The sequence below is a fragment of the Sceloporus undulatus genome, chromosome 4, assembly GCF_019175285.1.
Source record: "Sceloporus undulatus isolate JIND9_A2432 ecotype Alabama chromosome 4, SceUnd_v1.1, whole genome shotgun sequence".
In the NCBI taxonomy this organism is placed as follows: domain Eukaryota; kingdom Metazoa; phylum Chordata; class Lepidosauria; order Squamata; family Phrynosomatidae; genus Sceloporus; species Sceloporus undulatus.
Window position 1 is genome coordinate 166,489,961 of NC_056525.1, and position 15,987 is coordinate 166,505,947.

At 39.4% G+C, this 15,987-nt stretch overlaps 1 protein-coding gene across 2 annotated transcripts in view; it reads right to left on the minus strand.

Annotated features, from left to right (window-relative positions):
- Positions 1–15,987, minus strand: part of SLC22A23 (solute carrier family 22 member 23) — a 135,540-nt gene that overhangs the window by 82,876 nt on the left and 36,677 nt on the right. For both annotated transcript variants that reach the window (XM_042461551.1, XM_042461550.1), the window contains exons 2-3: positions 15,878–15,981; positions 12,979–13,133 (exon numbers count right to left, since the gene is read on the minus strand). In XM_042461551.1, coding sequence (XP_042317485.1) covers positions 12,979–13,133; positions 15,878–15,981 — 259 coding nt within the window. The remainder of the gene's footprint in view (positions 1–12,978; positions 13,134–15,877; positions 15,982–15,987) is intronic.

Sequence of the window (15,987 nt, forward strand, 5' to 3'; positions counted from 1 at the left end):
ATCTCACCTAGAAGACCCTGTCCTTTAAAAATCTGCATTTTCCTATCTCCCTAAGACTAAGAGACTAAGAGGTACCTGGAAGCCACTCCAACTGGTCATCTGCCAGATGTGTTGTACTACATCTCCCATCATGCACCACAAACCCAGACAAACATCCAGAAGGCACCAGTTTGGAGAACGCTTTTTTAAAATGAACAGCAGGATATGTCTTTTTGACTTGATCAGCTGGGCCACAGTTTATCATGTCAAGATCTGCCTATTCACTTTCACTGGATGTGTATGTGCCTTCAAGTCACCTGTCAATTTATAGAGACCCCAAGAATTTTATAGGTTTTTTTTTTTAGTCAAGGAATATTCAGAGACAATTTTGCCAGTTTCCTCCACTACAATGTAGCCTACAGCACTTGTTATCCCTTGGTGGTCTCCTATCCAGGTACTAACCCATTTAATCCTATTTTCACTACTTGTTGGAAAAGAAAAGAAAAAGAAATCTTGGGAATTAAGAGACAGACTGGCTCTCTTTCACTGCATTCTGCTTAATTTGGCTTGTGGAGAGGATGCTATCAGGCCAGCCATCTGTCACTTGTCTGATCAAGAGTCCTGGCAGGAGGGTGTGCCTGCTGGCAGCTATGCCAAAACCAGGGACTGTGTGTCTGTCAACATAACTAGTCAAGCAAGCGCAAAGCAAGAAGTAAAACAAATTCGACAGATGTTGACTTTTTTTGTTTTCTGCCTAAGCCTTTGTAAGAATGTAAGAACTTCTCTTGTGACACTGAGCAACTAGAACTGTACAAAATATAATTAATCCCTCCATGTTGTCAAGTTATATAAAAGCTCTATGATTCTGGCTGCTTCAATTTCAGTTCTTTTCTCTTAAGCCCCAGCATCCAACTTCCTCCACTGACACTACATATATTGATGCAATATTTTATCTGAATTATCCTATTACCCCAATAACTTTTTCTTTAGGTAAGGACAGCCAGTTCAGATTCAATTAGTTTGCCGTTTGGAGAGCTGCTGCTGTGTTGCTCTAGTATACACCGCCTTGTCTTTACTTATATCAAACTCCATGTGCAAAGCTTGGAAGTTATTTAGAGGCTGTTGGTTGTTTTGCCATGCTGGCTGAGGAATTTTGGGAGTTGTACAAGGGATAACTTTTCCAAGCTCTTCCCATCTGCAGTTTTATTGCCCTTTACCTAATTTACCCCTTCACCCAGTCAACATGATTACTTTATGCACCCAGCAATAAGCTCAAGGCAAAAATCAATTGTATACACCAATGACAGGCTTGGAAACCTTGACCTTAGCTCTGTATACAACCCTAGTATCATATTAACACAACCCATATTTATTCTGTGCTAGCAGATCCAAATCTTTTCTCAACCCCACACCCATTCCTCAAACAGAACTTCCTTCAAATGGGAAGCACTTGTTTGCTGCTTTTCACTGCAAGCTACAAGTGAAACTGCAGCTGATGGATTTCCATACTACCAAGGACAAAGTACTTATTTTGCAGACACATCCCACTACGTTCCATCCCCACCAGCAAGCATGCTTTCACACCACAAAACCATAGTACTGTACCATGATTCCACTGTAACTGCCATGGCTACATCCCATGGAATACTATGGGATACCATGGCTACATTCCATGGTATGTTATATGGTGAGGATCTTTCTTGCTGACCATTCTAAATATTCCTCCTTAAATTGTAAATCTCATGATTCCACAGGATGGAACTATGGCAATTAAAGTCAAATACAGTCATACGGCAATCATAGCACTATATATTTTTAGTGTGAATGGGGGTCCAAGTTGCAGCAGAGCTACTGCAGGTGGAATGTGGGAAGGTCTAGTTCACTGAAGCAGCCATTTTAACAAAAACAAATACAAATACAAAAACAAAAACAAAGCAATCTTTAAAAGAGAAAGAAAGAAAATCAATTATATATTTAGTGCTAATTGCTTATTCATTCATCCATGGCTGCCGTACAACTAACTCATGAAATGTCATAAAGCACAGCGATTAACCTTTGTTCTGGATCAGGAATACTTAATTAGAAAAATTAATGGGGAAATGTTTTCACTCACTATTTGGAAAAATTAGTGTCATAGCGTAATAGTGGTGTAGCACTCTTTAATTTAAGCAGAAACTCACTCATGAATATGTTAATAGTTTAAACATTATTGGTAGAAAACTATAGTATGAATGAAAACATTTCAAAATAGGACATGTTGTGATAAAACAGAACCCACCACCAAAGTTTATAGTAAAATGTATGTTGAATTCTGACATATTCATTTGACTGCCCTCAGTGAAACAGGTCCTCTAGACAAATGAAGAAAAAGACACTGAGATCTATGAAAATTGCCATACTGGTAGGGAGACCTTGGGAGCTGTAGCCCCTAGAATCATAGAATTGGATGAGATCCCAAGGGCCATCTAGTCAAACCCCCTGCCATGCAGGAACTCACAGCCAAAGCACCCCTGACAGATGGCCATCCAGCCTCTGTTAAAAAACTCCAAATACTCTGCCACACTCTGAGGGAGTGTGTTCCACTTTCAAGCATCTCTTACCATCAGGTAGTTCTTCCTAATGCTGAAGCGGAATCTCTTTTCCTGTAATTTGTGGGGGCCAAAGTCACCACATGAGTTTCATGACTTTGGAGATTTAAACCTGGATCTCAGAAGTTCCACTCCAAAACTCTAACATGGTTCCTTTTTTTGTAGGATACAAATAGGGTTGCCATAACTGTCCACTATTACTAGGGAGGACTGCAGGACAAAACTCAGCCCAAAATGTAGGACATTCAAGGTCCTACATTTTTCTTAAATGGATATTTAAATGAAATTTCTTGATTTTTCTTCAAGTGCACCTCATATGTGACTGAAAGTTAAGCTTGTATGGTACTGGTCTTGAAAACTGCTGGGGACACAATAAGCATGCGATTAAATACAAACCAAGTATTGTATTCATGCATGCAAGGTAAAAGCGTGTACAAGCAAAAAATTACACAAACACAAGAGGAAAGCAAGGAGAGTTAAACTGCAACTCAGAATAGTAGCTCTGGACATGAGAGGGAGCCAATTCACACTGAAGAATTATAGCACTCTGATTCTACTATAACTGCTATGGTTCCATCCTATGGGATCCTGGGCTTTGTAATTTGGTGATGCACTAGAGCCCATACACTAAGAATTCTAAATTCTCCTCCAGTCAATCCCAGTATGCCACAGGATGAAACCAAGGGTGAATTCGCACTGCAGAAATAATCCAGTTCGACACCACTTTAGCTGCCATGGCTCAATGTTATGGAATTCTGGGAATTATAGTTCATTATGGCAAGAGATCTTTCTGACAGAGAAGGATGAATGTCTAACTGTATGCTGCTTTGATTGTTTTCACAAAAAGTGGGATATAAATAAAAGTTTTATTTTATTTATTTATTATAACAAAATTACAGTTTCCAGAATTCCATAATATTGAGACATGGCAGTTAAAGTGGTGTCAAAATTGATTAATTCTGCAGTGCAGGTGCAACCCAAGACATTCAAAATGGATTAACAGCCTTATAATAGTATAGGGTGAATGGGCCCCAGGGAATTCCACACTAAATGCCTACTACCAGTATACTCAGAGAAGTTGATCTGCATCTAAGCCAACTGTCATACTGAGAAAAAAACTGACTGATAAACAGAGAAGCAATGATCTTCTTTTTCCTTCCATCCATCACCGAGGCCACTTTCTAAACCTGGAACCCAAGAGACAAATCAGGAGAGTTAGGGAGCTAGGTATGTTTAGCTTGGAGAAGAGAAGGTTAAGAAGTGATACGATAGAACTGTTTAGTGTCACATTGAGGATGGAGCAAGCTTGTTTTCTGCTGCTCCAGAGAATAGGTCCCAGAAAAATGGATGCAAGCTACAGGAAAAGAGATTCCAACTCAACATTAGGAGGAACATCCTGATAGTAGTGGAACACACTCCCTCAGAGAGTGGTGGAGTCTCCTTCCTACTCTTGAGTAATAGGCTTTTAAACAGAGGCTGGATGGCCAGTTGTCGGGGGTGCTTTGATTGAAAGTTCCTTCATGGCTGTGAGTTGGACTGGATGGCCCTAGAGCCCTGTTCTAGCTCTATGATTCTAAAAGGCTGACAGGATACAGCACAATTTTTATGAAAGGATTTTCCATGTCATTTCAAATGCTAGGCCTTCCTAAGGGGGGATAACTTAAAAGGAAAAAGCATTTGTTTAATATATTTTAAAATGAGATTTTTTTTTTTTGCCCAGAGAGCAGATTTGGTCAGATATATCAGAGCTGGGTAGGTTTGGCATATCTAAAGATGATTTTTAACCCATTAAGAACTGCCATAGGCAGCACCCTTGCCAAAAATGCAATCCTCCCCCCCTCCCCCAGAAACCTTCTAGGGATTCTTCACAGCCACAGATGCTCTTTGATTCAGCTTCCATCAGACCTATTAATTGACATGATCTAGTCACTAGGATTTTTCATCTGTACTAAACCCTGTGTCATAGAATCATAGACCTGGAAGAGACTACAAGAGCCATCCAGTCAAACTATGCAGGAACACACAATCAAAGCACCTCTAAAAGATGACTGGCCAGCCTGTCTTTAAAAATCTCCAAAGAAGGAGACTCCACCACATTCCAAGGGAGTGTGTTTCACTGTCAAACCACTCTTACTGTAAGGAAGTTCCTAATGTTTAGGTGGAATCTCTTTTCCTATAGCCGGCATCCATTGTTCCATGTCCTAGTCTCTGTCTTTAACAGAAACTTTGGTATCAGAGACAGAAATAACATGTTAAGAATATTCCATAATAACTCAATACACCATCCATTCTATAATAACTCAATACACCACAATAGACCAACATATCATCAACATCTTGACAAAATGCATGCCTGTGTCTAATATCATCATTTTTCTCTCTTGTATGATTTTTTAACACCGATGAAGAAGCCAGTGAAGCTTTGAAAGCTTGCACCATGTATTTTGTGCATTTTGGATGGTCAAATAAAGGTATCACTGTTCTGTGGATTTTGAATGTTATTCTACATGGAAAGAATAGGGATAAATTTCTACACTATAAAAAAATGAAGGGCAGCTTGAATATGTTTCTGCATATGCTTTTTATTCAAAACTAAAGATATGCACAACAGTGAAATGAAAAACCAGGTCTGGTAACCACTGAACAATTAAACAAAAACATTTGGCATCTTCTAGAAACCTCTTCAAAGCTTCTTCACAATGTATTTAGGGATATTTTTTTCCTTTCTTTTACTAGCTTCCACTTTTCTAATGATGCAAAGCCTCTAATGCAATTGACATAAGAGTCCATATTCTCCTAGCATTCTTCCTTGACGACATTTCAAAGCACAAAGGCACCAGCTTCCTCGCACCAACAGACACAGTGACTTGCTGCAACAAAGCTATTTTCAGAACCCAGTCTGGCCACCTGCTTAGTTGCCCCATACTTCCTAATTTTGGAGGGTAATTTTTAGGTCAGCCATCCAGGAAATTACTGAACACTCTGCAATTGTGTGAAAATCTTGTGCAACTGTGATACTGCTGTGCACACTAAGATGAAGGTTATTACAAAGATGAGAACACAGCATTTTCACTAGACAGGCTTTAAAATTAACAGGAGCTCCTACCTGAACAATGTGAAACTCTTTCCACTTACATAGCTTTATATTACTTCGCCTTTCTGTGAACACCTACTACTACATTCAAGCTATCCTCTTAAATCAGCTAAGGAGAAGGAAGAGAGAGGCTTACAAGAAGTACCATAGCATGCAAAAGCTACCCTTTTGGACAGTAAATTCTAGTATCCCCCAGCCAGACCGCCTACTCAGTAATGAAGGACAAGCATATTCATATGTTCACAAGCACTTTCTTGACTCCTTTCATGGCTGAACATGAGGGCTCATGTTGGTTCTGGGACATTTCTGTATCAGCATGAAGGGTGAATATTCAAAGGGGCAATTATTAGGCAACTCCTTGATGTTCGCCAGTTTGGCTCTGAAATAACTTTAATAAGGATTCTAAATGGCGTGGTACAGTTGGCGCAAAAGCGCCATGCTTCTGCCATGCTAGGGTTACGGGACCATGCAGCAACTGCATAGTCCCTAAACCTAGCATGTGCTGGTGGCGGCATAATGGCAGCATGCTGTGTACATGAACGCTGCCATTATGACGTAACGGATGCATAGTGTCTGCACACCGCGTTGCACCAGTTATGTCACGTGCAGCAGAAAAAGAACCCACTTTTTCCAGGTTCTTTTTTCTCCACAGAGAAGCCGCGTGGTTTGGCAGCTGCGGCTTCCCTGCAGAAGAAAAAATGCCACCACCGCTCCAGACCTTCAAGCAGGTATGTATAGGCCTTAATCATGAGTTGGATCCAGATTTAGACATCTGTACAGAAGATCCATTGAAAATCACTGGGACTGAAATTATTTGGGAAAAGCTGATATCCTACTAATTTCAATAGACATTTTCTGAACATAACCAAGTCTGGATCCAACTTGGTGTTTGATCCCCCTTCCTGGCCAGCTAAAGACTAACTATGATACCACTAAAAATCCTAGCTTAAGAGTACTGCCATTCAAGACAAGGTTTTAAGCGAAAGAAAGATTTCAATAAATTGCATGCCTGATTTGCCCTTTGAAAATAATCCTGCTGGGACAGGAGTGTGAACTCTGTAATGCTCCTGATATTGTTGCACTATAGCACACCGCAGGCTTCCATGGTGACTATTCTGGCTAGAGTTGCTGGGAGTTGTAGTCCAACGACATGTGGAGGGCCATATGTCTCCCCTCACCCTACTAAGAATCTTTGTATCCCAGTGTGACACAGAAGCACAGAACCATGCAAAGTGCATTGGATAAGGTTATAATGAGTGTGGTTCTGAAAATTATGGGATATATTCTTCAGAATTTGCCTAGAGTAATAACTACAAACTTGGTGCATTAGCATTGTCTTTCTTTCTATTTATCTTCATGAAAAATTACCTGAAAGGAACAAAGTGCCATCATGCATAACAATATTTGTGACCAATGGAAACTCAGGAAGGGGAATTTCCTACTACAGTTGAAGATGAGAATTTTAAACATGACATATGATCTAAATGAACAGGATCAAATATTTTTGGCTCCTAATTCAGTATTGGTGGTTATTAACATTATGTAGTTATGCTTCATATGACTAATAAACAGAGAATACAATCCTGTATGCTTGGTAAAGTAATCTGATCCACATTTCTTAGATTAATGTGTACATTGGAATATATTAATCTTTTGGACTTTACAGACATCTGAAATCTGTAATGTTATTTGCATCTTGAGCAAATAGACCAAAATGGATGTAAAATGTGTGTTTTGGTATAAAATGCGAACCTTGAAAAATAATACATTTAACCATAGCATTTAAATATAACTTTGCACAGTTCTTTTTTTTTTTTAAAGAAAACTGTAGATAACTGCAGAGACAATAAAGCACACTGATGAATTAGGACATGTGAAACTGACATGGCCTGGAAATAGACTAATTTCTTCATTCCCACTTTAAAATGTCTCAGTTTGCATTGTCTCTCCTGCATTCATGCTCCCTCTTTTTTTTTTTTTTTTTTTTTTTTTTTTTTTTGGTATCAGACTGCAAGATGTTGGCCTAAATTACCAGAGGACAACAGTGCAGGAGCAGAGACTCATTGGTTTTTCCAGTTGTGCACAAAGTAGCACATTTGTACTCTTGGTGCCTAGGCATGTTACCACTTGCAGATCCAGTTCAGCAACCATTGGCACAATCAATTGCACATCTGGCAACTGTACTAGATTCCCTGCTTGAGCATAGTCCAGAATAAGGTATCTGTGTACACACCATCATTTCTGCAAGTGGAATGACAATGTTGGATGTTGGCCTCCTCCCTACCCACCAAGGGAATTAAAGGATATTTTTTTCACATTATAAAACTGTATAGATTTTTAATTTATACATATTTACAAACATTTTGCCCACTGATTAAAATGTGGTGTAAGCTTCATCTTGTAACAAGGCCTGGGAAGGATGAATTTAGCATTTTTACCTAAAATCAAAACCCCAATGAAATTATTTCCCAACTCTTTCCCTGCGCAGAAGTAAACATCACTGAATCTCATGGTACTTACTTCCCAGTAAGTGGTTATAGGGCTGAAGTAGGTACTGTGGAAATTATCACAGCAACAATAATAGCTAGTTGAGAGAGTTTGAAAGAATGTTTATACACATTCAAGGAGAGATAGAAACAGTTCCTAAACAAGAAAAACAAAACCACCCATCTGACATCTACAAACACCACAGAGTACTATCTAGTAGGAAGGTGAAGAATACATTAATGCAGACAGGGAAGGTGCTTGTAAGAGATTGATATCATTCTCTCCTGTCCCCACCTTCCGTTCCATGACCATACAATATGTAAAATGATAACTGCAAGGTCAGAGCGAAAAAGCTACTCCAACTTGGTCATTTGAAATTTTCTTGGAAACATATCTGAATGAAGATGCTCAGATGGGAAGGGTCTAACACAAGATAACACTCTGTCGACTAGCTGTGCAGTACTATGCAGTCCCAGCAACTGGCTTGTAAGATTTCATTTTCATATTTTGCTGAGTGGGAAGAACAAGTTTGCAGTCAGACCCACTAGAATTTAGTTCAAATGCTCTGGAGACAGGTGCTTAAGGGAGCATTCACACTAGGGTTTTTGTAGTGAGGAGATCCAAGGAGATTCAATGTTGCGATTCCAAATCAAAGTTCACAATATATTTGCCATGATCAAATCACTCTGTGGCAATTTAACTCTGTTGATGATCACATTACCATTTGTATTGATTTAAAATGGAGCCACCATATTGAATACATTCGATCATTCTCAGGTTTATTTAATTGTCAATCAAATGAAGCACATCTGCGACATTCCACTTTTGCTGTCATAGTTGGTGACATGACTTTACATCAGGACATGGGGAGATCCTGAAGTCCTGACAATGGGGGAGGGAGCATTCCAGGAAAGGGATGGGGGAATGGAGAGATGGAAAGAACGAGGCCAAATAACACCCTCTATTTACTCCCCCCTCCCCGTCAACCTCTGGGAGGCTCTGGCTGAGAATTGCAGGAGCCTTCCTCTGTGGAGCTGATCAGGAGAAAGAGAAAGGGGGGGGGGGGTTGAGGCAGCTGCAAGGGGATTTTTGGACAGGAGACCCCCTGCTTCATCCCTCCAGTGCCAGGCTGCAGCTTCCAGGGGTGCAGCTGCTGAGAAGACCCCAGCCAAGAGGTGGCTGCTTCTCCCTAGCCTGTCTCAGCCTCAGAGGATGGCGATGGCAAGCCCCTCAGAAGAACCCTTGCCAAGGAACCCCCACTATACGTTTGCCTTGGGAGAGACTCACACTGTCTCAGTCTCAGAGGATTGTGATGGCAAGTCCCTCTGAACAACCCTTACCGAGAAACCTTCATGATACGTTCACCTTGGGTGGAGTCACACTGTCCTAGCCTCTGAAGATGGCAATTGCAAGCCCCTCTGAACAACTCCTTCCAAGAATTCCCCCACCCGGCATGGGCTCATTGAAGCCATGCAAATGCAACTATGTGCATATATACTGTCAAACTTTTTTTTAAAAAAAGCTTTGCCATGTTCCCAAAAGAACCCCCTCCCCAACTTTGGTGACGTCTGAACATCAGACATCAGTGGAGATAAAGCAGAGTAATTCACCAGCAGAAGAGGAAAACAGCTCTGCATTAGTTTAAAGGAACCACTCGGGTGAAAGCGTGGGAAATTCATACCCTTTAGATTTAAAGAGCCAGTTACAAACACTGAGAAGGGAAAACCAATGGCGGTTTGACACCAAGCCAAGACCTGTGGGATGCAGTGGGTATATTCTGCCCCTCTGCCCATCCAAATGGGGTTGGAAGTGTGTTCCCATTGGTGGCTCCCTAAAAACCCCAGTGCTTTTGAAAAGACGCAGAAAATGCCTCGGTTTCAAAGGCAAGGGTTAAGGGGGAATCCCCGAAATTTGGGTTGGGAAAATCTGGCCCAAGTATGAATGCCCTCCTTTTAAAACTGTTCACAAACCGTAGTGTGAATGGGTCCTAACAGTGAAAATGGTAAAAATGCCATAGTAGGATTTTGTATTAGCACTGCATTTCAACTACAACATTCTTCATTTGTTCAGTTCTATCACACCACACACACCCTTTCATCTTTAACTTGGTAAACCATGCCATGAAATCTCTGTATGTTTGCTATAATGCTTTAAGCACAATGCAATATTGTTTGGTAAGCTGCCTTGAGGTGTTTTATGGTACAATAATAGAGTAGGCATTTATAAACAAGCCACTGTGCCACACTGTATTGCCACTGGCTTGGTTTATCTTTTTCCACTACCAGACAGACGGTTCTAGTCATGAGATAGCTATTTTTGGCTGAGCAGAAGAATAAAGAACAATTTGATATGTAAGAATAAGAACAAAAATGATTTGATTCAAGTGCCAAAGGGCAGCAAATTTTTAGGTATTTTATCAGCATAGGTTTGCCGTCATGGATGTGGGATTTTCTGCCTTATGTGCCAACAGAGCATGGCTGGTTCTAGGTATCTTGACTTGTATCTGAGGGTACATCTATCTACACTGTAGAAATAATGCAGTTTGACATCACTTCAATTTTCATGGCTCCAGCCTACTGAATCCTGGGATTTGTAGTTTTGTGAGACACCAGCACTAGCAGAGAAGACTAAAGACCCTGTAAAACTACAAAACTACAAATTAGGATGGAGCTACAGCTCTTAAAGTGGTGTGAAACTGCATATGTATTTCTACAGTCTAGATGCATCCTGTGTCTAAGAGTCTATTTGCTGCTCTGCCTCAGAATGCAAAGTATCTTGGCCCACTCTTGGCTTTTCCCAAGAGCTTGCGTGGATCAATAGAGATTATATGCTACTCCTTGTATTGTTTCTCAACATATTTCTTCAGACTGCAACACAACAACAAGAAACATTGCAGAACTACATTGTGAGATGTGTTCTATTAGCATGGCCAAGAGTTCACTGTTTTGGGGAGCCAATCCATTGTTATGACTTTTTAGGTTATGCAGTACAAGACATTATGTGCTAAATTTTTAGAGTAACTGCTAGACTTTACTCTCAGAGAGTTTTCTGACAGAACTATTCTGAACTCTCCACTGGTTTAGAAAAGGGATGGATTTTAGTAGAATGCTGTGAATGGGTTTTTGAGAGCTGGCAAAGAAAACATACTTCCCCCTTTTACTCTGTTCCACATCTGGATTAAAAAGGCAGAGGGGAGTTAACATTGCAGTATACACACAAAAAGCAGAAAATCTGAATTCATCAAGATTCTCATTGAGTTCAGGAACTCCTAGAAAGGCTTCTAGAAAGTCAACACCTGCACTACCACATTGTCAAAACACACTCATTGTCAAAACACACAGGAAGTTAAATTGTACCAATGGAAGAAATTGCTTCTTTCTATTACCATGATCACAGAAACTGCTCTTGACCATTTCTGTCACTCATTCAGGCTGATGAATAATATTTATTGTGCCAAGGAAACAAATGTCTTTTTAGTCTTCTTGTGTGATCACTTATATGAGTCATGTTTTTATAAACTATTAAATAGATTTAACCACGATCTCTTTTGAATGCAGCATTAAACTGCAGTTTAAATTTATACCCAAGAACTTGTAGGCCATCCCACTTCATACTCATCTAGATCTTCAGCTTTTTCTCCTCTTTTCATTTAACCATGAATTATTGTTATGTCTAATTCAAAAACTGTGGTTCATCTTAACTACAGTAAAATAAAGTAAGTTCATAAACTACAATTTGAAGTTGGCTCATTTTACTAAACTACAGTTAAGACTAACCACCATCTGTTTGGGTTCAGCTATAAAAATATCACCATAATTAGTTTAACTACATCCTTCCTGACAAAATTGCATCTGACAGAGTAGACCCTCTAGATCCACTGTCACCTGCGGGATCCAATGGAACAGAGCTGCAGAGATGGGTACAGACTGAGTATTCTTTATCCAGAATTCTGAAATCCAAAATATTCCAACATCCAAAATTGTCCACATGGGTGGCTGAAATGTGACACCTCTGCTTTCTGATTGTTCAATGAACACTAATTTTCTTTCATGCAAAAAAACCCTGTTTAAAATGTTGTACAAAACTACCTTCAGGATTTGTGTATAAGGTGCACATGAAACATAAATGAATTTTGTTTTTAGACTTGGGTCTCAACTCCAAGATATCTTATTATGTGTGCATATGCAAATACAAGTATTCCAAAATTAAAAAAAAATCCAAAATCCAAAACACTTATGGCCCCAAACATTTTGGAAAACTCAACCTGTAAATTTTGCCATGCAGATGTCCAGATGTGCAGCAACTAGCCCTAGTCTAGATTCCATTAAACATGTTCTGAAACAGCAGGCAATGAAGGAAGCAGCTAGTTTAGCTGGTATTCAGAAAAGATGAGACAAATTCATGAAATCTCTCTCTCTCCCTCTCTGCATGCATTTTCCATTATTAGAAACAATCCTCCACAGATTACTGAATGTTATAGAGAAGCACCTGGCTGCACTATGAAACATCAGCAACTGAAATGAGTGGACTTTTAATGCAATCTGTACAGAGGTGTACAGATATTGAAAAAAAGTGCTGCATCACTTCTACTTCTTTGTGAAACTGCAATAATGCAACAACCACACTGGGAAATTCAACATGCTTTTGAGCAACCTGACACATGAAACAACTTTAATCAAACATCTAAAATTAGCATGTGATCTCATGCCTACCCCTCCCCCCTTTGGGACTGTCATATTGAAATATAGTCTGCAACAAACTGTGGCAAAGTGCAACTCAGACATTTTTTAAAATTAAGCAGCTAAGATGTATGCTGAAGGCAATACTCACTCAGTGCATACAGTGAAAGGATTATCCCAGCCAGGCAAAACCCTTCAAAAAACCTGAGTGTGCTGAACATTGTCACGTTTACTGAGAGGGCCACCGTCAGTCCAAATATCAAAATGAATAACACAGAGAAGAGTAGCACTGGCCGACGACCAACCCTGGAAAAAAGGAGAGAGGAACAAAGCTAAATGGGTTTTTATTCCAGACTCAACATTACATCTGAATAACTCTATATTTACAGCCACCTTTTCAACAGGTTTTATTTTTACCTTAATCTGTACGGTACAAAGGGGGAACATTTTATAGGGGAACTCTGATCAGGATCTGCTATTTTTAAAAGCAGTCCTCAGGCTTTGTGATTTTATGTGATGCCTAAAGGTTACAAGATCAGGTACTCGCTGATGATTCCTGGGGAAGGCAATTTCACAACAAGAGTGATGCAACCAAGGTGACCCTGTAGCCCACCTCACTTCAGATGGTGGGATCACTGAAAATAGGGCTTCTAATAGAAATCTTAATGGCCATCCAGGTTACTTCCACAGTGGCCATTTACACCAGTTAAACAGTCATGGATCCATCCTATGGAATCCTGGAACTCTCTGAAAGAGAAGGCTAAGTATCTCACAAAACTACAGATCCCAGGATTCCATAGCACAGAGCCATGGTAGTTAAAGCAATGTCAAACTGTATAATACATCTGCAGTGTAGATGCAGCTACAGACCTTTTATTTAAATATTGAGATTCAAGACAGGTCCTACAACAGACTCAATTAAACATCTTATCCTAAAACAGTACTGAATTAAAAGCAATTTAAAAACAAACTGAGGGAAAAGGACAGATTTCGAGGTACCTTGATTTAATCCTCTGCCTCTGTTCTCAGGGTGTGTTGGGAACTTAGTTCAGGGGACTAAACAGGAGCTCTTCAACAAAGAATTCTAAGCATCTAACTAAACTACAAATCCCAGTATGGTTTAAGATGGAGCCATGACAGTTAACATGGTATAAAAGTGCTATAACTTTGTAGTGTAAATACAACTTTATTTTATAATATTCTGTAGACTCAGGGAGAATTACAAATCATTTTTAGTAACTGATCCCAGTAGTTGCTTTGAGGAAAATTAAGCAATTAATAAATTCATTTTTTTCATCTAAACTTTCTTCACATTACTCTTCACCTCCCCCCGCAAAAAAAACAACAAAAAAAAAACCACACACAACCTAAAAATAATTACTTTGAACAGCCACTGGACTGGACTGGCCCTTTCCAAATGGCCAAAGAAATACTTTGGCATCATTCCTTTCAATATTAATATTCAAATTAAACTGCTCATGCAGTGCAGGCATTAGTTCTGGTTCTCCCTAATCTCAGTTCTCCATCCTCAAACAGAAAAACAAAGCTAAAAGTAAATAACAAAATACAGGAGACCCTTCAGATTTTCTCCCCCATCCCAATAAATTATATCTGGCTGTTAAACAACCTGTTGTGTGGCTCCAGCTGGCGAAGCAGAAGCTGGTGTTTATGACAGATGTGCAATAGATTGCAACCATTATTGAGATCAGATCAAAATCCTAACGTCTCATCTAGTCTCAAGTACCTAACATGTTTAATAAACCACAGTCTCAGGTACTGCAGGTTACCAAGCAACTGGAAGATGCTCCGATTAGGGATTTCACTTTTCTTATTTTGCTTGACTTCATTGTAAGCAAAATCATTACCTGGAACAATATACTTTGCATTTTGTAACTATTTGTTGAGAAACAGAGGGATAGGGATGGGAGATGGTGCATAATTCTTGTTCACCATTCTTGTTCTCCAGTGAGAATATTTGCTATGGTTTCACCAAAGCATAAGAAAAACACAAACTCTCTGGCAAGATAGAATATATATTTTGGAGATTTAAAAAACATGAAGCTCAGGACATTTAGAAGCACCAGAGCCTGGTAGCTCTACACATGAAAAGATTATGTGACAGATTTGACCAGCTAAGGAGATACATGTGCATAATCAGTTTTCTGTACACATATCAAATGCAACATCAGGAACCCAAGAGCATATCTGATGCACATCTGAATGCACATCAGAGCATGGATGCTGTCAGGAGGAGATTAATAAGAACTGAAGATCTCTATCTGCATTTTCATACCACTAACCATAACAAATCTTTTAAATGAACAACTGAAATGGGATTAGAGTACAAGAATAAAGTTTGGCTTGTTATTGTTTCTGGAAATAGAAGAGGTTCAAAAATGCAAATGAAAGTTGCCGTTCTTTACAGCTATTTTTAAATCACTTTTGTTCAGAGTTGTTCATGATTTCTACATCATCCCCTGATTTTCTTACTGGTGATGAACCCCAGCACTGGAACTGAATAAATGTTTATATCTTTGATGGAATTAAACTTATATGTTGAGAAAGGAGTGGCACCTTTGTGTTCCTGAAAGCCTGAAAACTTACTTTTTAGATTGTAATTTTTATTATCCTCTGGGGATTGTATGTTCAAAAGAAATAAAGTTTTCAATCTCTGTTTTTCCTCACTCTCTCTATTACCCTTTCTGATGTTATGTACTGAGATGCCATCTCTCCCGCATTTGCAACGCTCCTACACCTGAATAAACTTAGTTGACAGGCAGTCTTAGTACAAGTACATCAGTTTAAGAAATCCATGTTATCTCACAACACTTTCTTTAAACAATTATAATTCCTTCATTTTCCACAACAATATCAAGCTGTGCTTTTGTGGCATGTTTCAAATTCAAAGGCTTTAGTGGGGAACATGTGGCCCACAGTAAGAGCTGTGATGCAGGAAAGAAATGCAGCTTCTTCATGAAAAATAATCTTGTAACTGGGATAGGCAAACTTATTATTTACCATCTTAAAAGTACATGTGAATTCTCACTTACCAGTCAGCTATACATCCTGTTATTAGGTAGCCAAAGATTAATCCTACAAGCAGAGAGAACTTTGCAATGTGGACTTTCCAAGCAGAATCGCAGACAAGATCCCACTAGAA